At 58.8% G+C, this 26,469-nt stretch overlaps 1 protein-coding gene across 2 annotated transcripts in view; it reads right to left on the reverse strand.

Moving 5' to 3' along the window:
- bcl3 (BCL3 transcription coactivator) overlaps nucleotides 1–26,469 on the reverse strand; it is a 133,350-nt gene that overhangs the window by 15,414 nt on the left and 91,467 nt on the right. For both annotated transcript variants that reach the window (XM_072469015.1, XM_072469016.1), the window contains exon 4: nucleotides 9,842–10,043. In XM_072469015.1, coding sequence (XP_072325116.1) covers nucleotides 9,842–10,043 — 202 coding nt within the window. The remainder of the gene's footprint in view (nucleotides 1–9,841; nucleotides 10,044–26,469) is intronic.

A 26,469-nucleotide genomic window follows, 5' to 3' on the forward strand; every position in this document is an offset into this window, starting at 1 on the left:
GGCCAATGTGGCTGAGTAATTCTGGGGGATTACCAAGCAACGGGACCATTTTATTAATATCAAACTGAGTCTCAAAACCTCAGATCTATTATTAAAAACCAGAACCACCTTCAGAAGGGAAGAAAAGGAAGTGGGGCAGCTTATTTGATGCTTTCTTTTTTTTGTTGTTGCTTTGAACCTATTTTAAGCTGGTGCCACGCCCAGCAAGCAAGGCTGTCATGAGAGGGATGGGGAGGTTAGCTCGGGCACAAAGACGGAATATTGGGCGGTCTCAGGGGGAGGCCAAACCCCACAGAGTTCAGAGAGAAATAAGGGAGGATGTGGACTGGAATAAGGGAAATTGCGTTTCCATGGCACCTCCCTCAACCTCGGGAGCCGTCCCAAAGGCTTCTCAAGCCAGTGGAGCACCGATCTGAAAATGCAGCTCCTCGCTGTGGGCGATCGTGGCAGATGTGGCAGCCAATCTGCACAACAGCAGGACCCCAGATACGGCCAAGCAGCCCTGATCACCTTTTCTTTATGCTACGGACGTTGTTTAGTCTTTTAAAAAATATTTTATTCAGGCATTTACATTAAAAACCGAAGCAGAAGTAAAACTACATAACATTATAAATAATCAACCCCCCCCCCTCCCCTGCTCCCCAATCATGCCCTCTCCACCTGCCCTGCCTTCCCCATTTTAACCCACCCCCTCCCCCTCCGCTGACACCTCAATCCTCCTTAAAGAAGTCAATGAATGGCTTCCATCTCCGAGCGAACCCATCAATCGACCCCCTCAAGAGGAACTTGATCTTCGCCAGTCTCAGGAATTCTGCCAGGTCGCTCACCCACAGCCCCGCATTCAGCGGCTCCGAGACCATCCATCCAAGTAACATTCGTCTCCGGGCTATCAGGGAGACAAAGGCCAAAACATCGGCCAACCTCACCCACTGTATCCCGGGTCTTCCGACACCCAAAATATCGCTACCTCTGGATTCGGGGCCACCTTTACCCCCAACACCTCGGACATTACGTCCAAAAAGCCCTGCCAGACTCTCCTCAGCTTCGGGCATTCCCAGAACACGTGGACATTACTCGCGGGCCTCCCCACGATCCGCCCACAACTATCCTCTATGCCCTCAAAAAACCTATTCACCAGCTACCGTTATATATGCCGAGTGGGTCGGTGAGCAGGCCGGTGAGCGGGTCGGTGAGCGGGCCGGTGAGCGGGTCGGTGAGCGGGTCGGTGAGCGGGTCGGTGAGCGGGCCGGTGAGTGGGCCGGTGAGCAGGCCGGTGAGCGGGCCGGTGAGCGGGTCGGTGAGCGGGCGGGTGAGCGGGCCGGTGAGCGTGCCGGTGAGCGGGCCGGTGAGCGGGTTGGTGAGCGGGCCGGTGAGCGGGTAGGTGAGCGGGCCGGTGAGCGGGCCGGTGAGCGGGTCGGTGAGCAGGCCGGTGAGCGGGCCGGTGAGCGGGCCGGTGAGCGGGTCGGTGAGCGGGCCGGTGAGCGGGCCGGTGAGCGGGTCGGTGAGCGGGTCGGTGAGCAGGCCGGTGAGCGGGCCGGTGAGCAGGCCGGTGAGCGGGTCGGTGAGCGGGCCGGTGAGCAGGCCGGTGAGCGGGTCGATGAGCGGGCCGGTGAGCGGGTCGATGAGCGGGCCGGTGAGCGGGTCGGTGAGTGGGCCGGTGAGTGGGTCGATGAGCGGGCCGGTGAGCGGGCCGTTGAGCGGGTCGGTGAGCGGGCCGGTGAGCGGGCGGGTGAGCGGGTGGGTGAGCGGGCCGGTGAGTGGGTCGGTGAGCGGGCCGGTGAGCGGGCCGGTGAGCGGGCGGGTGAGCGGGTCGGTGAGCGGGCCGGTGAGTGGGTTGGTGAGCGGGCCGGTGAGTGGGTCGGTGAGCGGGTCGGTGAGCGGGCCAGTGAGTGGGCCGGTGAGCAGGCCGGTGAGCGGGCCGGTGAGCGGGCCGGTGAGCGGGCGGGTGAGCGGGCGGGTGAGCGGGCCGGTGAGCGGGCCGGTGAGCGGGCCGGTGAGCGGGCCGGTGAGCGGGTTGGTGAGCGGGCCGGTGAGCGGGTCGGTGAGCGGGCCGGTGAGCGGGCCGGTGAGCGGGCCGGTGAGCAGGCCGGTGAGCGGGTCGGTGAGCGGGCCGGTGAGCAGGCCGGTGAGCGGGTCGGTGAGCGGGCCGGTGAGCAGGCCGGTGAGCGGGCCGGTGAGCGGGCCGGTGAGCGGGCCGGTGAGCGGGTCGGTGAGCGGGTCGGTGAGCGGGCCGGTGAGCGGGTCGGTGAGCGGGTCGGTGAGCGGGCCGGTGAGCGGGCCGGTGAGCGGGTCGGTGAGCGGGCCGGTGAGCGGGTCGATGAGCGGGCCGGTGAGCGGGTCGGTGAGCGGGTCGGTGAGCGGGCGGGTGAGCGGGTGGGTGAGCGGGCCGGTGAGTGGGTCGGTGAGCGGGCCGGTGAGCGGGCCGGTGAGCGGGCGGGTGAGCGGGTCGGTGAGCGGGCCGGTGAGTGGGTCGGTGAGCGGGTCGGTGAGTGGGTGGGTGAGCGGGCCGGTGAGTGGTTCGGTGAGCGGGTCGGTGAGCGGGCCGGTGAGCGGGCGGGTGAGCGGGTCGATGAGTGGGTCGGTGAGCGGGTCGGTGAGTGGGTCGGTGAGCGGGTCGGTGAGCGGGTCGGTGAGTGGGTGGGTGAGCGGGCCGGTGAGTGGGTCGGTGAGCGGGTCGGTGAGCGGGCCGGTGAGCGGGCGGGTGAGCGGGTTGGTGAGCGGGCTCGTGAGCGGGCCGGTGAGCGGGTCGGTGAGCGGGTGGGTGAGCGGGTCGGTGAGCGGGTCGGTGAGCGGGCCGGTGAGCGGGCCGGTGAGCGGGTCGGTGAGCGGGCCGGTGAGCGGGTCGGTGAGCGGGCCGGTGAGCGGGTCGGTGAGCGGGTCGGTGAGCGGGCCGGTGAGCGGGTCGGTGAGCGGGCCGGTGAGCGGGTCGGTGAGCGGGCGGGTGAGCGGGTCGGTGAGCGGGTCGGTGAGCGGGTCGGTGAGCGGGCCTGTGAGCGGGTCGGTGAGCGGGCCGGTGAGCGGGTCGGTGAGCGGTCGGTGAGCGGGTCGGTGAGCGGGCCTGTGAGCGGGTCGGTGAGCGGGCCGGTGAGCGGGCCGGTGAGCGGGTCGGTGAGCGGGCCTGTGAGCGGGTCGGTGAGTGGGCCGGTGAGCGGGTCGGTGAGCGGGCCGGTGAGCGGGTCGGTGAGCGGGCCGGTGAGCGGGTCGGTGAGCGGGCCGGTGAGCGGGTCGGTGAGCGGGCCGGTGAGCGGGCCGGTGAGCGGGTCGGTGAGCGGGCCGGTGAGCGGGTCGGTGAGCGGGTCGGTGAGCGGGCCGGTGAGCGGGTCGGTGAGCGGGCCGGTGAGCGGGCCGGTGAGCGGGCCGTTGAGCGGGTCGGTGAGCGGGCCGGTGAGCGGGCCGGTGAGCGGGCCGGTGAGCGGGCCGGTGAGCGGGCCGGTGAGCGGGCCGGTGAGCGGGCCGGTGAGCGGGACGGTGAGCGGGTCGGTGAGCGGGCCGGTGAGCGGGCCGGTGAGCGGGCCGGTGAGCGGGCCGGTGAGCGGGCGGGTGAGCGGGTCGGTGAGCGGGCCGGTGTGCGGGCCGGTGAGCGGGCCGGTGAGCGGGTCGGTGAGCGGGCCGGTGAGCGGGTCGGTGAGCGGGCCGGTGAGCGGGTCGGTGAGCGGGTCGGTGAGCGGGCCGGTGAGCGGGTCGGTGAGCGGGCTGGTGAGCTGGTCGGTGAGCGGTCCGGTGAGCGGGCCGGTGAGCGGGCCGGTGAGCGGGTCGGTGAGCGGGCCGGTGAGCGGGCCGGTGAGCGGGCCGGTGAGCGGGCGGGTGAGTGCGCGGGTGAGTGGGTCGGTGAGCAGGTGGGTGAGCGGGCCGGTGAGCGGGCCGGTGAGCGGGCCGGTGAGCGGGCCGGTGAGCGGGCTGGTGAGCGGGTCGGTGAGCGGGCCGGTGAGCGGGCCGGTGAGCGGGCCGGTGAGCGGGTCGGTGAGCGGGCCGGTGAGTGGGCCGGTGAGCGGGTCGGTGAGCGGGCCGGTGAGCAGGCCGGTGAGCGGGTCGGTGAGTGGGCCGGTGAGCGGGCCGGTGAGCGGGTCGGTGAGTGGGTCGGTGAGCGGGCCGGTGAGCGGGTCGGTGAGCGGGCCGGTGAGCTGGTCGGTGAGTGGGTCGGTGAGCGGGCCGGTGAGCGGGTCGGTGAGCGGGCCGGTGAGCTGGTCGGTGAGCGGTCCGGTGAGCGATCCGGTGAGCGGGCCGGTGAGCGGGTCGGTGAGCGGGCCAGTGAGCGGGCCGGTGAGCGGGCCGGTGAGCGGGCGGGTGAGCGCGCGGGTGAGTGGGTCGGTGAGCAGGTGGGTGAGCGGGCCGGTGAGCGGGCCGGTGAGCGGGCCGGTGAGCGGGCCGGTGAGCGGGCCGGTGAGCGGGTCGGTGAGCGGGTCGGTGAGCGGGCCGGTGAGCGGGCCGGTGAGCGGGCCGGTGAGCGGGCGGGTGAGCGCGCGGGTGAGTGGGTCGGTGAGCAGGTGGGTGAGCGGGCCGGTGAGCGGGCCGGTGAGCGGGCCGGTGAGCGGGCCGGTGAGCGGGCCGGTGAGCGGGTCGATGAGCGGGTCGGTGAGCGGGCCGGTGAGCGGGCCGGTGAGCGGGCCGGTGAGCGGGCCGGTGAGCGGGCCGGTGAGCGGGCCGGTGAGCGGGCCGGTGAGCGGGTCGGTGAGCGGGCCGGTGAGTGGGCCGGTGAGCGGGTCGGTGAGCGGGCCGGTGAGCAGGCCGGTGAGCGGGTCGGTGAGCGGGCCGGTGAGCGGGCCGGTGAGCAGGCCGGTGAGTGGGCCGGTGAGCGGGTCGGTGAGCGGGCCGGTGAGCAGGCCGGTGAGCGGGTCGGTGAGCGGGCCGGTGAGCGGGTCGGTGAGCGGGCCGTTGAGCGGGTCGGTGAGCGGGCCGGTGAGCGGGCCGGTGAGCGGGCCGGTGAGCGGGCCGGTGAGCGGGTCGGTGAGCGGGCCGGTGAGCGGGCCGGTGAGCGGGTCGGTGAGCGCGCGGGTGAGTGGGTCGGTGAGCAGGTGGGTGAGCGGGCCGGTGAGCGGGCCGGTGAGCGGGCCGGTGAGCGGGCCGGTGAGCGGGCCGGTGAGCGGGTCGATGAGCGGGTCGGTGAGCGGGCCGGTGAGCGGGCCGGTGAGCGGGCCGGTGAGCGGGCCGGTGAGCGGGCCGGTGAGCGGGCCGGTGAGCGGGCCGGTGAGCGGGTCGGTGAGCGGGCCGGTGAGTGGGCCGGTGAGCGGGTCGGTGAGCGGGCCGGTGAGCAGGCCGGTGAGCGGGTCGGTGAGCGGGCCGGTGAGCGGGCCGGTGAGCAGGCCGGTGAGTGGGCCGGTGAGCGGGTCGGTGAGCGGGCCGGTGAGCAGGCCGGTGAGCGGGTCGGTGAGCGGGCCGGTGAGCGGGTCGGTGAGCGGGCCGTTGAGCGGGTCGGTGAGCGGGCCGGTGAGCGGGTCGGTGAGTGCGCGGGTGAGTGGGTCGGTGAGCAGGTGGGTGAGCGGGCCGGTGAGCGGGTCGGTGAGCGGGCCGGTGAGCGGGCCGGTGAGCGGGCCGGTGAGCGGGCCGGTGAGCGGGTCGGTGAGCGGGCCGGTGAGCGGGCCGGTGAGCGGGTCGGTGAGCGGGCCGGTGAGCTGGTCGGTGAGCGGGTCGGTGAGCGGGCCGGTGAGCGGGTCGGTGAGCGGGTCGGTGAGCGGGTCGGTGAGCGGGCCGGTGAGCAGGCCGGTGAGCGGGTCGGTGAGCGGGCCGGTGAGCGGGTCGGTGAGCGGGCCGGTGAGTGGGCCGGTGAGTGGGCCGGTATATCAAGGTGTGTGCGTGAGTGAGTGATTGTGTGTGTGGGAGAGAAAGAGTGAGTGAGGGCGTGTGTGAGAATGCGCGTGTGCGAGGGCGTGCGTGCAATGGCGCGTGTGAGGGCACATGAGGGCGCGCACGAGGGCATTAGCGTCAGGACGCGAGTGTGTGTGAGGGCATGTGTGTGTGTGTGTGTGAGGGCGTGTGTGTATGTGAGGGCGTGTGTGTGAGGGTATGTGAGGGCGTGTGCGCGTGTAGGTGTGTATGTGAGGCGTGTGTGGGCATGAGGGCGTGTGCGTGTGAGGGCGTGGGATTGTGAGGGCATGGGCTTGTACGAGGGCGTGTGCGAGGGCGTGTGTGAGGGCATGGGCGTCTGCGAGGGCATGGGCGTGTGCGAGGGAATGTGCGAGGGCATGGGCGTGTGCGAGGCATGGGCGTGTGAGTGGGCGTGTGCGAGGGCGTGGGCGTGTGCGAGGATGTGGGCGTGTGCGAAGGCGTGTGCGAGGGCGTGTGCGAGGGCGTGTGCGAGGGAGTGGGCGAGGGCATGGGCGTGTGCGAGGGCATGGGCGAGGGCGTGTGCGTGGGTGAGGGCGTGTGCGTGGGCATGTGCGAGGGCATGGGTGTGTGCGAAGGCGTGGCCGTGTGCGAGGATGTGGGCGCGTGCGAGGGTGTGGGCGTGTGCGAGGGAGTGGGCATGTGCGAGGGAGTGGGCGATGGCGTGGGCGTGTGCGAGGGTGTGGGCGAGGGTGTGGGCGTGTGCGAGGGCGTGTGCGTGTGCGAGGGCATGTGCGAGGGCGTGGGCGTGTGCGAGGGCATGTGCGAGGGCGTGGGAATGTGCGAGGGCACTGGCATGTGCGAGGGCGTGTAAGGGCGTGGGCGTGTGCGAGGGCGTGGGCGAGGGCGTGAGCGAGGGCGTGGGCGTGTGCGAGGGCATGGGCGAGTACGAAGGCGAGAGCGTGTGCGAAGGTGTGGGCATGTGCGAGGACGTGGGTGTGTGCGAGGGTGTGTGCGAGGGCGGGGCGAGGGTGTGGGCGAGGGCGTGTGCGAGGGCGTGGGCGTGTGCGAGGGCATGTGCGAGGGCGTGGGAATGTGCGAGGGCACTGGCATGTGCGAGGGCGTGTAAGGGCGTGGGCGTGTGCGAGGGCGTGGGCGAGGGCGTGAGCGAGGGCGTGGGCGTGTGCGAGGGCATGTGCGAGGGCGTGGGAATGTGCAAGGGCACTGGCATGTGCGAGGGCGTGTAAGGGCGTGGGCGTGTGCGAGGGCGTGGGCGAGGGCGTGAGCGAGGGCATGGGCGAGTACGAAGGCGAGAGCGTGTGCGAAGGTGTGGGCATGTGCGAGGACGTGGGTGTGTGCGAGGGCGCCTGCGAGGGCGTGGGCGTGTGCGAGGCATGCATGTGCGACGGCGTGTGCGTGGGCTTGTGAGGGCATGGGCTTTGCGAGGGCGTGGGCTTGTGCGAGGGCGTGGGCTTGTGCGAGGGCGTGGGTGAGGGTGTGGCCAAGGGTGTGGGCATCACTGAGGGTGTGGGCTTGTGAGGGCATGGGCGTGTGCGAGGGCGTGTGCAATGGCATGTGCGATGGCGTGTGTGAGGGTGTGGGCGTGTGCATAGGCATGTGCGAAGGCGTGGGCGTGCAAGGGCATGGGCGTGTGCGAGGGTGTGTGCATGGGCATGGGCGTGTGCGAGGGCCTGGGCGTGTGCGAGGGCGTGAGCATGGGCATGGGCGTGTGCGAGGGCCTGGGCGTGTGCGAGGGCGTGAGCATGGGCGAGGGCGTGGCCGAGGGCATGGGCATGTGCTAGACCGTGGGCGTCTGCGAGGGCGTGGGCACCTGTGAGGTCGTGGGCGCCAAGAGGTCGTGGGCGAGGTCATGGGCGATGGCGTGTGCAAGGGCGTGTGCGAGGGCGTGTGCGGGGGCCTGTGCGGGGGCCTGTCCGTGCGAGGGCATGTGCATGTGTGAGGGCATGTGCGAGGGCGTGTGTGAGGGCATGTGCGAGGGCATGTGCAAGGGCGTGTGTGAGGGCATGTGCGAGGGCATGTGCGAGGGCGTGTCCGTGCGAGGGCGTGTCCGTGCGAGGGCGTGTCCGCGCGTGTGTGTGTGAGGTCTTGTGTGTGAAGGTGTGTTTATATCTGTATGCGTGACTGTGTTTGTTTGAGTGTGTGAGGGTGTGTGTTTATGTCTGTATGCATCACTGTGTTTGTTTGAGTGTGTGAGGGTTTGTGTTTATATCTGTTTGTGTGACTGTTTGCGGAGTGTGAGGAGGTTTGTGTTTATAGCTGTTTTGTGACTTTGTTTGAGTGTGAGTGTGTGAGGGTTTGTGTTCATATCTGTGTGCGTGACTGTGTTTGCTTGAGTGTGCGAGGGTTTGTGTTTATATCTGTGTGCGTGACTGTGTTTGTTTGAAGGTGTGAGGGTTTGTGTTTATATCTGTTTGTGTGACTGTGTTTATTTGAGTGTGCGAGGGTTTGTGTTTATATCTGTGTGCGTGACTGTGTTTGTTTGAGTGTGCGAGGGTTTGTGTTTATGTCTGTTTGTGTGACTGTGTTTGTTTGAGTGTGCGAGGGTTTGTGTTTATATCTGTGTGCGTGACTGTGTTTGTTTGAGAGTGCGAGGGTTTGTGTTTATATCTGTGTACGTGAGTTTGTTTGAGTGTTCTTTTTCTCAGGATGATTGATTTTTAATTACTTTACAGTAAATTGCAAAATTGTTGATTAAAAAATGTCAAAATGACAAAAATGCTGAGGAAAACCACAAAAGCAATTACTTTGAAAGGTGAGGTCAGAGCGGAAGACAGCTGTGTCTATACAACGAATCAGTAATGACAAGAACAGAAAGTATTTGAATTAGCCTCCAAGCTGGTCACTATTTGTTAAAACCAAAAAAAGACATTCAGACAGGTTTGCAGAGCTCATAGCACAGTAAAATCCCATTGTTCATTGTCTACCTATATCCTGACAGCTCCCTCCACATCCCTTCTGTCAGTTTATCAACTCTGACGCAATGATCAGCACGAACAGCCCTGTGTCAGAAAGATTCAGGTGCGATACCCGATCCACTTTCTCATACTTGAGTCCCATAATCCAGGTAGATAGCTGCTGTATCAGGACTGAGGGAGTGCAACACTGTCAGAGGGTCAGACCTGAGGGAGTGCAACACTGTCAGAGGGTTAGTACTGAGAGGGCTGCACACAGGGCTAGCACTGAGGAAGCACTGCACTGTTAGAGGGTCAGTACTGAGGGAGTGCTGCACTGTCAGAGGGTCAGTTCTGAGGGAGTGCTGCACTGTCAGAGGGTCAGTACTGAGGGAGTGCAACAATGTCAGAGGGTCAGTATTAAGGGAGCATTGCAGTGTAAGAGGATCAGTACTGAGGCAGCACAGCAGTGTCAGAGGATCAGTACCGAAGGAGTTCTGCACTGTCAGAGGATCAGTACTGATGGAGTGCAGCAGTGTCAGAGGGTCAGTACTGAGGGAACGCTGCACTGTCAGAGCGTCAGTATTGGGGGAGCACGGCACTGTCAGAGGGTCAGGACTGAGGGAGCGCTGCACTCTCAGAGGGTCAGTTCTGAGGGAGCGCTGCATTGTCAGAGGGTCAGTATTGAGGGAGCGCTGCACTGTCAGAGGGTCAGTACTGAGGGAGTGCAACTGTCAGAGGGTCAGTACTGAGGGAGTGCTGCACTGTCAGAGGGTCAGTACTGAGGGAGTGCTGCACTGTCAGAGGGTCAGTGCTGAGGGAGCGCTGCACTGTCAGAGGGTCAGTGCTGAGGGAGTGCTGCACTGTCAGTGGGTCAGTACTGAGGGAGTGCTGCACTGTCAGAGGGTCAGTACTGAGGGAGAGCTGCACTGTCAGAGGGTCAGTGCTGAGGGAGTGCTGCACTGTCAGAGGAGCAGTATTGAGAGGGCGCTGCACTGTCAATGGGTCAGTACTGAGGGAGTGTTGCACTGTCAATGGGTCAGTACTGGCACAGTGAGTTAACCTCTTCTTCCATTCATTATCAAAAAGTGTGATCTTGCAAGGAGTGGACGTGAAGGGAGGTTGTGGAGGTGGAGGGTGGGGTGTCACAAAATCTCCATTCCACGTACCATCGTAATTCCTGATTTCCAGGTCAATCCTCTCCTGCCCGCTGGCGAGCAGAGACTGCAGGCACTCCAGGCTGCTGTGCTCACACGCTAAGTGCACCGCCGTCTGTCCGTTGCGATCCAGGAGCACGCGGGAAGCTCCATTGGTCACCAGCTGCCTGACGAGGCTGGAGTGCTTGGTGATGACTGCGAGGTGCAATGGAGTCTAGGAGAGAGAGAGAGAGAGGGAGAGATAGATGCATTAGGAACGAGGTCACTCTCTGAATTGTACATCGGTTCTGAAACACAAATACGAATTAGGGCCAGGGGTAGGCCACTCGGCCCCTCAACTCTGTTGTGCCACTCAATAAGGTAATGGCTGATTTAATTTCTTTTTTTTAAAACAATTTTAATGAGGTATTTTTGGCATTACAAACAGCAACAGTATAAAAATAATGTACAAAGAACAATAAACATAGTGCAAACACCGACTCCCATCTCTCCAAGACCCGCCTATTTCACTCCGTATTCTACACTACCCTAGCCCCCCCCATCCTCTGCTGACGATTAATTCTCCGCGAAGAAGTCATGAATGGTTGCCACCTCCGGGCGAACCCTGACACTGACCCTCTCAAGGCGAACTTAATCTTCTCCAGGCCGAGAAAGCTCGCCATGTCTGTTAACCAGGTCTCCGACTTCGGGGGCTTTGAGTCCCTCCAAGCTAGCAGTATCCGTCTCCGGGCTACCAGAGAGGCAAAGGCCAGAACATCTGCCTCTTTCTCCTCCTGGACTCCCGGATCTTCCAACACCCCAAAAATCGCCACCTCTGGACTCATTGCCACCCTTGTTTTCAATACTCTGGACATGACGTCCGCAAACCCCTGCCAATATCCCCGAAGTTTAGGACATGCCCAGAACATGTGGACATGGTTCGCTGGTCCTCCCGCACATTTTACACACGTTTTACACCACCACAAAGAATCCACTCATCCGGGCAACTGTCATGTGGCCCAGTGTACCACCTTGAATTGGATCAAGCTGAACCTTGCGCATGTAGCGATCACGTTGACTCTGCTCAACGCGTCCGCCCATAAGCCGTTCTCCATTTCACCCCCAAGCTCCTCCTCCCACTTACGCCTCAGCTCCTCGGTCTGCGTCTCCTCCGCCCCCATAAGTTCTTTATAAATGTCCAAGACTCTCCCCTCCCCCACCCACCCCCTAGACACTACCCTATCCTGGATCCCCCTTAGTGGCATGAGTGGGAAGGATGATACCTGCCTGCACAGGACGTCCCGCACCTGTAAAGATCTAAATTTGTTCCCTCTGACCAACCCGAACCTCTCCTCCAGCGCCCTCAAGCTATGGAAGCTTCCTTCCAGGAACAGGTCCCCCATCCTCTCAATTCCTGCCCTTCGCCATACTCGAAACCCCCCACCCAAGCTCCCGGCAAACCGGTGGTTGTCGCATACTGGGGACCAGACCAATGCTCCCCCTGCTCCAACATACCTCCTCCACTGACCCCAGATCCTCCCTGACCCCAGATCCTCAAGGCCCCCACCACCACGGGACTGGTGGAGTATCTCGCCGGCGGGAATGGCAGAGGTGTCGTTATCAGCGGCCCTCCATGAAGCTACCTCCATCCGCTCAGAAACCGACCTTGCCCCCACCACCCATTTCCTAATCATAGCAATGTTGGCCGCCCAGTCGTAATTACTGAAACTTGGCAGGGCAAGCCCCCCCTCCTCCCAATTCCTCTCGAGCATCGCCTTCTTTACCCGCGGGGACTTACCCGCCCAGACAAAGCCCAGAATGATTTTGTCAACCTTCTTAAAAAAGGACCACGGGATGACAATTGGGAGGCATTGGAATACAAATAAAAATCTCGGTAGGACCGTCATCTTCACCGTCTGCACCTCCCAGCCAGCGACAGCGGTAGCGCCTCCCATCTCTGAAACTCGCCCCTCATCTGTTCGACCAACCGGGACAAGTTCAACTTGTTTAACCGACACCAGTCGCGTGCCACTTGTATCCCTCGGTACCTAAAACTGTCCCCCACTAACCTAAACGGTAGCTCCCCCAGCCGACCCTCCTGTCCCCTTGCCTGGACCACAAACATCTCGCTCTTTGTCATATTCAGTTTATATCCTGAAAACCGGCCAAATTCCCCCAGAGTCGCCATGATCTCACCCATCCCTGCCCTGGATCTGCTACATATAAGAGCAGGTAGTCCGCGTACAGCGAGACCCTGTGATCCACCCCCACCCTCTCCGAACCAGCCCTTTCCAGCCCCTTGAAGCTCTCCGAGCAATCGCCAGCGGCTGTATAGCCAATGCAAACAGCAGTGGGGATAGGGGGGCATCTCTGTCTTGTCCCCCGGTACAGTCTGAAATAGTCCGAGGTCATCCTATTCGTCCTTACACTAGCCTCCGGGGCCTGGTACAACAGCCTAACCCAGTCGATAAAGCCCCAACCGAACCCAAATTGCCCCAACACCTCCCATAGATAGTCCCATTCCACCCGGTTGAATGCCTTCTCCGCATCCATGGCCACAACTACCTCAACCTCCCTACTCTCCGGGGGCATCATAATCACGTTGAGCAACCTTCTTATGTTGGCCACCAACTGCCTGCCGTTGACAAACCCGGTTTGATCCTCCATAATCACATCCGGCACACAATCTTCAATCCTGGAGGCCAAAACCTTGGCCAGCAGCTTGACGTCCACATTAAGCAGTGAGATCGGCCTATAAGACCCACATAGCTCTGGGTTCTTGTCCCGCTTCAATATTAACGAAATAGTGGCATGTGACATCGTCGGGAGCAGCACCCCTCTACCCCTCGCCTCATTGGAAACCTTGGCCAGCAACGGCCTTAATATCCCCGAGAATTTCTTGTAGAATTCCACCGGATACCCGTCTGGCCCCGAGGCCTTACCCGACTGCATTGCCTTCAAGCCTCAGCTATTTCTTTGGTCCTGATCGGGGCCCCCAGCCCATCCACCAGCTCCATGCCCACCCTTGGGAAGGTCAGTCCGTCCAAAAAGCGTCTCATCCCCTCGGGCCCCACGGGGGGTTCCGAGCAATAGAGGCTGCTGTAAAAGTCCCTAAGCGCCCTATTTAGCCCCGCCGAGTCCCCTACCAAGTTCCCATCCCCATGAACCACCCTCTCTATTTCCCTGGCCGCCTCCCTCTTCCTAAGCTGCTGTGCCAGCATTCTGTTGGCCTTCTCCCCATGTTCGTAAAACGCCCCCCTCGCCTTTCTAAGCTGCTCCACTGCCTTGCCTGGAGACAACACCCCAAACTCAGCCTGCAGTCCCGATGTTCCCTTAACAGCTCCACCCCCGGGGTCGCTGCATAACTCCTATCTATCTGTAGGATCTCCTTAACCAGCCGGTCCGTCTCTGCCCTATTCGTCCTGTTCCTATGAGCCCGGATTAAAATCAGCTCCCCTCTCACCACAGCTTTCAGCACCTCCCAGACCACCGCTGCTGAGACTTCCCCCGTGTCGTTGACCTGCAGGTAGTTCTGCATGCACTTCCTTACTCTCTCGCACACCGCCTCGTCCGCCAACAAGCCCACGTCCAATCTCCATTGCGGGCGCTGGAAGCTCTCCTCACTAACCTGCAGTTCCACCCAGTGTGGGGCATGATCTGAAATACCGATGGCCGAGTACCGCGTGTCCACCACCCCCGCCAGCAAATCCCTGCTCAGAATGAAAAAATCAATCCGGGAATAAACCTTCTGCACATGCGAATAAAAAGAAAACTCCCTCCCGTCGGCTGCCTAAACCTCCATGGGTCAACCCCCCCCCCCCCCCCCCCCCCATCTGCTCCATGAACCCTAACAGCTCCTTTGGCATTGCTGGCACCCTCCCCGTTTTTGAACACGACCGGTCCAGGCCGGGGTCGCGTGACCGTATTAAAATCCCCTCCCATCACCAACTTGTGCAAGTCCAGATCAGGTATCTTCCCCAGTACCCTCTTTATGAATTCTACATCGTCCCAGTTTGGCGTGCACACGTTAACCAAGACGACCTTCCTCCCCTCCAGCTTACCGCTCACCATGACATACTGCCCCCCCCCCGTCCGAGGCTATATTGCCCACCTGGAATTGCACCCGCTTATTGATTAAAATCGCCACCCCTCTAGTCTTGGTGTCCAGCCTCGAATGAAAGACCTGACTGACCCAGCCTATCCTAAGCCTAACTTGATCCGCCACTTTCAGGTGTGTCTCCTGCAACATCACCACGTCCGCCTTCAGAACCCTCAGATGCGTGAACACCCGTGCCCTCTTGACCGGCCCATTCAACGCTCTAACATTCCAGGTGATCAGCCGAGTTGGGGGGCACTGTGCTTCCCCCTCCGCCGATCAGCCTTCCCCTTTCCTGGGCCTGCCTCCAGCCCATGCACCACGCCTCCATCGGCCCGCCTTCTGGCAGCACCCCCCCCCCCTCCCCGACCGCCTCTCTGTCCCGAAACCTAAGTCCCTCCCTCGTCAGCAGAATAACTTTCCCCCCCCCGCCCTTCTCCCCCTAGCAGCACCACTCCATAACCTAACTCCTGCCATATATTGAACATATACCCTCCCCCCCACCACTCTGCTTCCATTGACTAGCTCACCCAGCTAGCCTGGTGGCCCTCACCTCCGGTGCCAAGAAGTCTTCCACCTATTGTTCCCTACTCCCCTCCCCCCCGCCCATCAAAACCACTTCCCTCATCAAACCAACCCCAGACAATCTCCCAATTACCATAGGAGACAACCCAAAACGAAAAAAAACCAAACCCAATAGTACAAAACAAAGTAATAAAAAGTAAAAAGCCCCTGCCAGCCACCCCCACCAAAACACTGAAAACCCATAGAACCAAATAACTTTTACTTCTCCCATCTTCACTCAAACTTAAAAGCAGAAGAAAAACAACAATCAAAACATATAAACATCACTCAGAAAAGTTACAACTTAAAACCCCAAAGTCCTCAGTTCAGCACCAGCCTCTTCTTCTTGGCAAAGTCTATCACGTCTTCGGGCGATTCAAAATAATGGTGCTGGCCCTCGTGCGTAACCCAAAGACGCGCTGGGTATAGCAGCCCATATTTCACCTTCTTCTTATACAGGATCGCCTTCACTTGATTAAAGCCTGCCCTCCTTCTGGCCACCTCCACACCCAGGTCCTGATAGACACGCAAAATGCTGACTCATAGAATTTACAGTGCAGAAGGAGGCCATTCGGTCCATCGAGTCTGCACCGGCTCTTGGAAAGAGCACCCTACCCAAGCCCACACCACCTTATCCCCATAATCCAGTAACCCCATTCAACCAACACAAAGGGCAATTTTTGGACACTAAGAGGCAATTTAGCATGGCCAATCCACCTAACCTGCACATCTTTGGACTGTGGGAGGAAACCGGAGCACCCGGAGGAAACCCACGCACATACGGGGAGAACGTGCAGACTCCACACCGACAGTGACCCAGCCGGGAATCGAAACTGGGACCCTGGAGCTGTGAAGCAATTGCGCTAACCACTGTGCTACCGTGCTGCCCCAAATTGTCCAATTTGCAGCTCCACGTACGCATGGCCAACGGGAGAACACACTCCTTGTCCAAAAATCTATGGAACCGGACCACCATCGCCCTTGGGGGGTCCCCCGGCTGCGGTTCCTCGCCAACACCCTGTACGCCCTGTCCACCTCCACAGTCGGGGAGAAGCCCCCTCCCCCAGAAGCTTCTGAAACGCACTCGCCACAAACACACCAGCATCAGCCCCCTCAGGGAGACCAACAATTCTCAAGTTCTGCTGGCGAGTTCTGTTCTCCAGATTCTCCACCTTCTCCAACTTTTGCTGATCCTTCAGCATCCCCAACTCCAGCTCGACCACCGTTTGGTGCTCCTCCTGGTCCGCCAGCACCTTCCCCAGCTTCTGAATCGCCTGATCCTGAGCACCCAGCCTGCGCTCCAGCCGATCGATCGACTCCTTTATCGAGTCAAGACAGTCCCGTTTCTGTCTGGCAAAGCCCTCTTGGCTGACCTGCATCAGCTCCTCAGTCGGTGGCTGGGCCGTCGCAGCAGGGGTCTGGACATCAGCAATGTTGTCTTCAGCCCCAGCCCTTGCTTATCTTTTTATTCCTTCCTTTTCGGTCCCTTGGGGGTCTCCGTTCCATCCATCAATGCGTGGATCCAGAGCCAAATTATCTGCGCCTTCAAAGCCAAAACTTAAAACCACAAAAAAGTCGGGGAGAAAGGTGCAAAAGTCCTGCCCGACCGGGAGTCACCAAGTATGCGACTTACTCCCACCGGAAGCCAATTCAATTTAATTTATTTTTAATTGTAACCTCAACCTCACATTCCTGTCCACCCACGATAACCTTTCACTCCCTTGTTAGTCAGGAATCTATCCAGCTCAGCCTGAAAAATATTCAAAGTTTCTGCCTTTTGAGGAAGGGAGATCCAGTGACTGGGAAACAATTTCTCCTCATCTGTCTTAAATTAGTGACACTTATTTTTCAACAGCGCCCCAGTCGGAACAAGAGGAAACATACGGCATCAATAGATGGCACAGTCGCACCGTGGTTAGCACAGCTACATCGCAACATCAGTGACCCAGGTTAAATTCCAGCCTTGCGTGACTGTCTGTGTGGAGTTTGCACATTCTCCCCAAGTCTGTGTGGGTTTCCTCCTGCAGTCCAAAGATGTGCAGACTCAATGGGCCCAATGGCCTCGTTCTGCAGTGTAAGGATTCTATGATCCACTCCACATACCCTTCCGGTTCTTAAAAGATTTCAATCAAGGTTTTTATAGAATTAAATTCTAAAGTGGAGGAGGCCATTTGGCTCATGGAGTCTTACAAAGAGCACTTACTTAGCCCATGCCTCCACCCTATGGGTGGCACTGTAGCACAGTCGGTAGCACTGTTGGGGCTTTTCACAGTAGCTTCATTGCAGTGTTAATGTAAGCCTACTTGTGACAGTAATAAAGATTATTATTACCCAATTCCCCTGTAATCCTACCTAACCTTTTGGACACAAAGGGCCTCTTAATCTTCTAATCTTCCCTCAGTACTGACTCGCTGACAGTGGAGCACTTGCTAAGTATGGACTCTCTGACAGTGCAACACCCCCTCAGTACTGACCCTCTGACAGTGCAGCACTCCCTCAGTACTGACCCTCTGACAGTGCAGCACTCCCTCACTACTGACCCTCTGACAGTGCAGCACTTGCTAAGTACGGACTCTCTGACAGTGCAACACCCCCTCAGTACTGACCCTCTGACAGTGCAGCACTCCCTCAGTACTGACCCTCTGACAGTGCAGCACTTGCTAAATACGGACTCTCTGACAGTGCAACGCCCCCTCAGCACTGACCCTCTGATGTTGCAGTGCTCTCTCAGTACTGACCATCCCGCATGCCTCTCCCCCTGGAAAGTGGAGTGTCGGCCTAGATTATGGACTCAAGTCTCTGAACGGGATTCTTCTGACTTGAGGGTGAGAACAATGTCAGAGGATAACGGCAAATGGGGAACAAATTGCAAATTTGCGGTACCAGCCTCTCTCCACATCACTAAGTTCCTTTTATCTTACACATCTCCCCCTTCTTTGTTAACCACTCAAGTGTTTTATTTATACTGAGGGACTTTTCATTGTCTTTTTGGCACAATTCTTGCCTACTATGTGCTTTGACTTCCTGTCTATCATGAACAACCAAACTAGAGGTCAATGATTCACATATCAATCCTCTGGGATCAAATCTTGTGCTGCTCAATACCATATCCTGCAACTATCTAGCACCTTTCTCATGGTTAAACCATCGCAAGACGGGAGCGATTATCTCACAGAGGTTTGAGCTTGAGCCATATGTGGAGATATTAGCGACTGCTGGTCAAGATGCACAGTCACTGGGGTTGAGTTTAAAGGGTCCCTGGAAGGGAGAGAAAGACAGAGAGGGTATAGGGGGGAATTCCAGAGCTTAGGCCCCTCTTCCCCAAGGCAGCTGAAGGCATGACCGCCAATGGTAGGGCAATCGTAATCAAGAAGCTAGAATCGGAGGAGCACAGATATCTGAGAATTGCAGGGGCTGGAGGAGATTACAGAGATAGTGATTGGTGGAGTGGACTCGATGGGCCGAATGGCCTTACTTCCGCCCCTCTGTCTTATGGTCTTATAGTGGCGTAGTGGCTGGATGAGGTTACAGAGGTAGGGAGGGTTGTAATGGCTGAAGGAGGATACAGAGATGTGGAGGTTTCTGGGATGTGGAGGAGGTTACAGAGATAGAGTTGCAGTGGCTGGAGGAGGTTACAGACGTAGGGAGGGTTGTAATGGCTGAAGGAGGTTACAGAGATAGGACGGTTTCTGGCGTCTGGAGGAGGTTACCGAGATAGAGTTGTAGTGACTGGAGAAGGTTACAGAGGTAGGGAGGGATGTAGTGGCTGAAGGAGGTTACAGAGATAGGACGGTTTCTGGGGTCTGGAGGAGGTTACAGAGTTAAGGCGAGCTGGAGTTTAGGGTTAGGGTTCCTCAGGTACTACATGGCCAAAACCCTGGAGGGCATGGAGGGGATTTACTAGAATGTCCTCGGGGGAATGACGGGGACTTCAGTTCATGTTGGGAGAGACTGGGAGAAGCTGGCATTGTCCTCCTTGGAGTGGAGAAGGTTACGGGGAAGATTTAATTGCGGCGTTCAAAATCTTGAGGTGGGTGGAGTAAATAAGGAGAAAGTGTTTCCAGTTGGCAGGAGGGTGGGTAACCAGAGGGATACAGATTGAAGAGAGCCGGTAATAGAACCGGGGGGGCGGGGGGGACTTTTGCCTGAAGGGGTGGTGGAAGCAGATTCAACAAGAACTTCCAAAAAGGGGGAATTGGAGAAATAATGGAAGAGGAAAAATTTTCAGGAACAATGGAGGGAAGAAAAGCTGGAGGGAGAGTGGGGACTAACATGAGAGATCTTTCAAAGAGCCGACACAGGGCACGATGGGCCGAATGGCCTCACTCTAAACTGTGGGATCCTCTCCGTCTTTCTCACTGCCCTGAGAAAAGTCACAGTCTGACAGGACGCAGCACGTGAAGGTGTTTTTGTTGGTGTATTTTTTCTCTGAACCTCGCTGTCAGGAAGTACAGTGTTGGGTATGTACTCGAGCTAACCACACCACCACCACTATCGCAGATACCTAAACCAAACTGACGCAGGTTCACTGCGGCACTGCGCTCTGCATTACTGACAGCCCAGCCTTACGGGAAAAGGCAAGCTAGATATTGTGAAACGCCGGGTACAGTTCAGCAACCATGAGAAACACACCAAAAAGAACAGATTACCCAGTCCCCTCCCCCCCCCCCCCCCCCAAACCTGACCAAAAGATCATCGAGAGTACGTGTGGCTGTTTCTATTCCCTGCCGTTTTATCCACCCTCGCTCCTGTTTGCTGCATTGTCCTCATCAGAGAAATCTCTGATCGATGGACCAAAGGTCAGGGGAAGGTAACTGGGTCTATGGGTGTTGGCACGAGCCAGCCACACCACAGCACCCCCCACCTGAAACCCTGACTCACAGGAGACTCACTGGTAGATCCAGCAATGAGACCATGTATGCATTGCGAGCGCGCGTGTGTGTCAGTTTGTGTAAGTGTGTGTTTGTCAGTGTGCGTGCGTCTGCGTGAGTGTGTTTCTGAGTGTGTATGTGCATGAGTGTGTGTGTGTGTGTATGTGTCAAGGTCTGTGAGTGTATGAGTCTGTGTCAGTGTGTGAGTATGTGTGAATGTGTGTGTGCATTTGTGAGTGAATGTGCATTTGTGAGAGTGTGTCTCGGAGTCGGTGTACGAGTGAGTGAGTGTGAGTGTGTGAGTGAGCGTCTCATGTGTCTGTGTGAATGTGTGTGAATGCATGTATGTATGTGGCTGAGTGCATGTGTGTGCGCAAGTGCATGCATGTTTGTGTGTGACTGTGTGAGAAAGTGTTTGTGTGTGTGACTACATGTGTGCTTGAATGTGTGTGACTGAGTGTTTGAGTGAGTGTGTGTGTGATTAAGCTGTTTGTGAGAGAGTATGTGTGTGTATGTGTGTGAGAGCATTTATTTGTGTGTGACAGATGATTGCATATGTGTCTTTGTGTGTGTGACTGAATGTGAGTCTGGCTGAGTGAGTGTGTCTGCATGTAAGTGTGTGTGTGGGCGGGTGTATGTATGAGGCCCCCCCTCTCTCTCTCTCAGCCCCCCCTCTCTCTCTCTCAGCCCCCCTCTCTCTCTCAGCCTCTCTCTCAGCCCTCTCTCTCTCTCTCAGCCCCCCCCTCTCTCTCAGCCCTCTCTCTCTCTCTCTCTCTGCCCCTCTCTCTCTCAGCCCTCTCTCTCTCTCTCAGCCCCCTCTCTCTCTCTCTCTCTCAGCCCCCCCTCTCTCTCTCTCTCAGCCCCCTCTCTCTCTCTCTGCCCCTCTCTCTCTCAGCCCCTCCCTCTCTCTCAGCCCCCCCCTCTCTCTCTCAGCCCCCTCTCTCTCCCAGCCCTCTCTCTCTCTGCCCCTCTCTCTCTCTCAGCCCCTCCCTCTCTTTCAGCCCCTCTCTCTCAGCCCCTCTCTCACTCTCTCTCTCTCTCTCTCTCAGCCCTCTCTCTCTCTCTCTCTCAGCCCTCTCTCTCTCTCTTTCTCAGCCCTCTCTCTCTCTCTCAGCCTGCCACCCCCTCTCTCGCACCCTCCGCCCCTTCTTGGTCTGTCCCCTCTCTCTCTCGGTCGGTCCGTCCCCTCTCTCAGTCCGTCCGTCCCCTCTCTCCGTCCGTCCGTCCCCTCTCTCGGTCCGTCCGCCCCATCTCTCGGTCCGTCCGCCCCCTCTCTCGGTCCGTCCATCCCCTCTCTCGGTCCGTCCGCCCCCTCTCTCGGTCCGTCCGCCCCCTCTCTCGGTCCGTCCGCCCCCTCTCTCGGTCCATCCGTCCCCCCTCTCGGTCCGTCCGTCCACACCCCCTCTCGGTCCGTCCGTCCATCCCCTCTCTCGGTCCGTCCGCCCCCCCTCTCGGTCCGTCCGTCCACTCTCTCGGTCCATCCATCTCCCTCTCTCGGTCCGTCCGTCCGTCCCCCCTCTCGGTCCGTCCATCCCCTCTCTCGGTCCGTCCGCCCCCTCTCTCGGTCCGTCCGCCCCCTCTCTCGGTCCGTCCGCCCCCTCTCTCGGTCCATCCGTCCCCCCTCTCGGTCCGTCCGTCCACACCCCCTCTCGGTCCGTCCGTCCATCCCCTCCCTCGGTCCGTCCGCCCCCCCTCTCGGTCCGTCCGTCCACTCTCTCGGTCCATCCATCCCCCTCTCTCGGTCCGTCCGTCCACACCCCCTCTCGGTCCGTCCGTCCATCCCCTCTCTCGGTCCGTCCGCCCCCCCTCTCGGTCCGTCCGTCCACTCTCTCGGTCCATCCATCCCCCTCTCTCGGTCCGTCCGTCCGTCCCCCCTCTCGGTCCGTCCATCCCCCCTCTTGGTCCGTCCGTCCACTCTCTCAGTCCGTCCGTCCACTCTCTCGGTCCGTCCGTCCACTCTCTCGGTCTGTCCGTCCACTCTCTGTTTTCTCTCTCCAATTACGCCTCTCTGTATTCTGTATGTATTTCTCGGTCTTTCTCTCTCTGGGTGGGATTTACCGGTTGTTCACGCTTGCGGAATATTCCGGTCCCACCGATGGCACATGGGTTCCCTGGCAACGAGAGGTGCAGTCACCGGTAAATCCCGTTGGCAACGGCGGGACCAGAAAATCCCGCTGGTGGGCCGCCTCCGCCACTGAAAAACACGCGGCCGGTTGGTCAGTAAATCCCACTCAGATGTCTGTCTCCTCTTGATCTGGGTCTTTTCCTCTCTATCTCCCTCTCTGTCTCCTATCACCACATTACATTCATCCCCCACCACCTGGCCTGCGAAATCCAACCAACTGTCCTAGCTTGACACAATTCACACCTCTTTAACCTGGGGTTACCCCATCTCTGGATCTGTAAAGATTTAATCACCTGCTAATGCTCGCATTCCAACCATTGTCTGGCATCTTTGAATTTGTCTATATCTGTGTTTCTGGAACATACCTCTTCATTCACCTGAGGAAGGGGCAGCGCTCCGAAAGCTAGTGATTCGAAACAAACCTGTTGGGACTTTAACCTGGTGTTGTAAGACTTTTACTGTGCTCACCCCAGTCCACCGCCGGCATCTCCACATCATTTCTCTTTCTCACTATCATGCTTTCTGTCTAGCTCTCTCACTCTCCATCTGTCTTTCTCTATCTATCTCTCACTGTCTATCTCTCCCTCTCTCTCTATATGATACAGACACTTATTTACTGGCTCTCAAATCTATTAGGAGGAGATTGGGCATGGAGCCATAGTTGATTTCCAGCAGTGAGTTTCTTTCCCAGCCTCTGGCACTGGGACTAAACTCCTGACAGAGAAGATTTTAGCTGACACCAGTTACCCTTACAGTAAAGCCATCCCACTGACAGGAAGCTTCACACTGCAATTCTTAGAAGCCGTTCCCACTGAGTAATGCTGGCCACAGACAGGCACAAACACACACAGAGCAAATAAAGCTCACCACACTTTGGAGCAACATCTGTCACAACTCCTGGTAAATAACTGAGTCCGCCTGAATCTCACAGCAGCTCGTTCCAAGTCTCCCTAGCCTTGCAGGCCACCTCCATCCCCCTTCTCAACCTCCCCTCTCCCTAATTCCCCCTCCCCTCCCTCCCTTCTCTGACTCATCCTTAATCTCCCCTCCTCCCTAACCCCTCTCCAAATCCCTGCCTCGCCTTTCATCATAGAATTTACAGTGCAGAAGGAGGCCATTCAGCCATCGAGTCTGCACCGGCTCTTGGAAAGAGCACCCTACCCAAACACACACCTCGAATCTATCCCCATAACCCAGTAACCCCACCAAACACTAAGGGCAATTTTGGACATTAAGGGCAATTTATCATGGCCAATCCACCTAACCTGCACATCTTTGGACTGTGGGAGGAAACCGGAGCACCCGGAGGAAACCCACGCACACACGGGGAGGATGTGCAGACTCCGCACAGACAGTGACCCAAGCCGGAATCGAACCTGGGACCCTGGAGCTGTGAAGCAATTGTGCTATCCACAATGCTACCGTGCTGCCCCTTACGCTCCCCCTCCTCCCCTTTCTCGCCTTACCCTCCCCAAACCCCTCATCTTAGCTTTCCCCTCCTCAGCCCCCTCCACCCCCTTTCCAATGTCATCCTCGTATTCTCTTTCCCCTCCCCATCCCTCCCCTCTCAAAACCCTCATCTTACCCTCCCCAACCTCTCCTCCCCTGCCCCTCCTCACCTCCCTTCCCCCTATCCCCGTCTCACTCCTCCCCTCCCATTTCTAACCCCTCCCTGTTGCCCAACCACACCCCTCAACTACCTTTCTCACTCCTCCTCCCTCTCTCCACAGTTCCACATCCCCACTCTAAACCCTCCTTCCCAAAACTCTCTCTCCCAGACTCCCCTTGCCCTTCCCATTCCACTCCTTTTCTCTTCTCTTGCTTCCTTCCCAAAAACGTTCCTCTGTCCCTCCAGCCCCTACACCTCTCTCCATCACCGCCCCCCGCCCACCCCCCTTCTCCCAAATTGTGTTGGGACGCAATGTCCCAGGCAATCACTGAGTCGCCAAACTTCATCTTTGATCAAACACGGCTATTCGATAACAGCACCTTCATTGTGTACAGCACCCACAAAGTAACAAAGCATCACCGGGCCTATTCATGGAGCAGGCAAAATCTAACCCTGAACCACCGGAGGAGACATCAGGACAAACAATAGCTCCGACAAAGAGTGTCTTCAAAGAGGAGCAGAGAGGTTTAGAGAGGGAATTACATATCTTAGGGCCCCCCAGGCAGCATGAAGCCACGGCTGATAATGGTGGAGCGATGGGAATCGGGGGCTGCTCAAGAGGCCAGAATTGGAGGAGCACAGAGATCTCGGAGGGTTGTAGGGGCTGGAGGAGGTTACAGAGATAGAGGGAAGTGTAAGGGCTGGAGGAGGTTTCAGAGATAGAGAGAGGTGTAGGGGCTGGAGGAGGTTACAGAGATAGGGAGGGTTGTAGGAGCTGGAAGAGGTTACAGAGATAAGGAGGGTTGTAGGCACTAGAAGAGGTTACAGGATAGAGAGAGGTGCAGAGGTTAGAGGAGGTTACAGAGATGGTAGGGTTGGAGGCAGTTACAGAGATAGGGAAGGTTTTCGGACTGGAGGAGGTTACCGAGGTAGGGAGGGTTGTAGGGGCTGGAGGAGGTTATAGTGATAGGGAGGGTTGTAGAGGTTGGATGTGTTTACAGTGATGGGGTTGGGTGAGGCCATTAAGAAATGATATTGTTCCTGTACTGGAAGCCAGAGTTGATGAGTAACAGAGGGAGCCTCACTGGAGCGAGCCAGGTCATGGAGCAGTGGGTGTCAAGGACTGGATATGATGAAGAGGGTGTGGAGAAGATTTACCAGAATGTTCCCAGGGGATGGTGCACTTACGTTTGTGTGGAGAGATTTGGAGAAGCTAAGAATGTTCTCCAGAGAAGTTCCAGGAGGAGGCCGTTAAAAATCATGAGAGGGGGTTGGATCGCGTAAATATCCAATATGGTAGGAAGGTGGGGGACCACAAGGGACACAGATTGAAGAGAATAGCAAAACGAAGGGGGGGGGGGGGGGGAAGAGAGGCGAGGGGCAGGATTCTCCGAGTGGAGAATCGGCGCCATTTGCGCTGTCCGTGACCGGGCCACCGATTCTCCAGCCTTGATGGGCCGAGCGGAAACGGCAGAGTCCTGCCGGCGTCGTTCACACCTGCTCACAGCCGGCGGGAACTCTGAGCGCAGGGTCGGGGGAGGGGGGGGGGGGGGCTCCTTCACCGGAGTGGGGGGCCTCCTATGGAGTCTGGCCCACGATCGGGGCCCACCGATCAGCATGCCGGCCTCTCCAGCCCCAGCCCTATTTTGTTACGTGGTCGGCCCCTGAACGCCCATGCGATGTTGCGTCGGGGCGCGACTGCGCATGCGTGGTTGGCACGGCATCCAGTTGGCGCCGGGAAGGGAGGCTGGAGCGGCGTGAACCGCTCCAGCGCCGTGCTGGCCCCCTGTGGGGGACAGAATCGGTAATGCCCACGTCCGTTTCGCGCCGTTGTTGTGATCTGGAAGGTGCTGCCTGAAAGGGTGATCACAGTACAAAGTCTTACAACACCAGGTTAAAGTCCAACAGGTTTGTTTCGATGTCACTAGCTTTCGGAGCGCTGCTCCTTCCTCAGGTGAATGAAGAGTTATGTTCCAGAAACACCGAAATATATGTGTTTCTGGAACATAACTCTTCATTCACCTGAGGAAGGAGCAGCGCTCCCAAAGCGAGTGACATCGAAACAAACCTGTTGGACTTTGACCTGGTGTTGTAAGACTTCGTACTGTGCTCACCCCAGTCCAACGCCGGCATCTCCACATCATGAAAGGGTGATGGCAGCAAATTCAATTGGAATAGAACATTTCAAAAGGGGGAATTGGAGAAATATTGGAAGGGGAAACATTTGCAGGAACGATGGAGGAAAGAGCAGGAGGGGGGGGGGGGAGAGCAGGAACTAGTTGAAAATTTACAAGGTAAAAGAGAATGCCCCAGTCCGATAGGCTGAATGCCTCCTCCAGGCTGGACGGAGGAGCTGGGATCTCTGCATGGTGGCCGGGATATCGAAGGTGAGGGCACTGTTTTGTGACCTCTCAGTAGCACACATCGCCCCAGTCCTACCGCTGTACTTCGAGATCTCACCTGGGGAGAGGGGGTAAGGGTGGGAGGCTTTGGCTGTCCCTGAAGGGTGACCAGGCATCGACGCAGCATGTCGCGCAGAGAAGGATGCCTGTTAAAGTCACCGCCCACTAACTAGTCGGTTAACCATTAACATGTGGCTGCTTAATGTTCAAACCAGAAGTGACTGAATCAGCTTTCCTGGAAACCTGTTCTGTAGCGTCAGGCCCGGATGAGGGTTAGTCCAATGAATCCGGCTCCCCACCACACCTTCCCCATAATCTTGAAAATCTTCAGCCCCGTCATTCATCCAATTCCTCCCATTTTGAAAGTTGCCATTGAACCAGCTGTCCCTTCAGACGACGCCTTCCAGATCGTGCCAATTCCACCTCGTCCTGGCGGCCTGCAGCTAGCACGCAAACTCTATCATTCCTCTGCCCCCCCCTGCACCTCAATGTGTTTCTTGCCCAACCCGCGGCATTTCCGCTCAGCAACTTACTGTGCTGGAGTGCTCCAGCTCCCCCACATCCTGCACCAAGACAGTGTCCTGCAGAAATTCGACTCGAGGAGCTATCACACACTGTTCCTTGGGGCGGACGGCTCTGTGAAGTGAGCAACAGCGGACGCCTCGTCCTGTCGCTCCGCCTGGGTCCAGGGGGACTGAGGATAATTGGCGCCCCCGCCCCGGGAATGTCAAAAGGGTCAGAGGGGTGGGTGATTGGTAGGGGAGGGGTGGGTGATTGGAAGGGGGCGGGGTGGGTGATTGGAAGGGGGAGGGGTGGGTGATTGGAAGGGAGAGGGGTGGGTGATTGGAAGGGGGAGGGGTCGGTGATTGGAAGGGGAGGGTTGGGTGATTCGAAGGGGGAGGGGTGGGTGATTGGAAAGAGAGGGGTGGGTGATTTGAAGGGGGAGGGGTGGGTGATTGGAAGGGGGAGGGGTGGGTGATTGGAAGGGGGAGGG

The sequence above is a fragment of the Scyliorhinus torazame genome, chromosome 12, assembly GCF_047496885.1.
Source record: "Scyliorhinus torazame isolate Kashiwa2021f chromosome 12, sScyTor2.1, whole genome shotgun sequence".
In the NCBI taxonomy this organism is placed as follows: domain Eukaryota; kingdom Metazoa; phylum Chordata; class Chondrichthyes; order Carcharhiniformes; family Scyliorhinidae; genus Scyliorhinus; species Scyliorhinus torazame.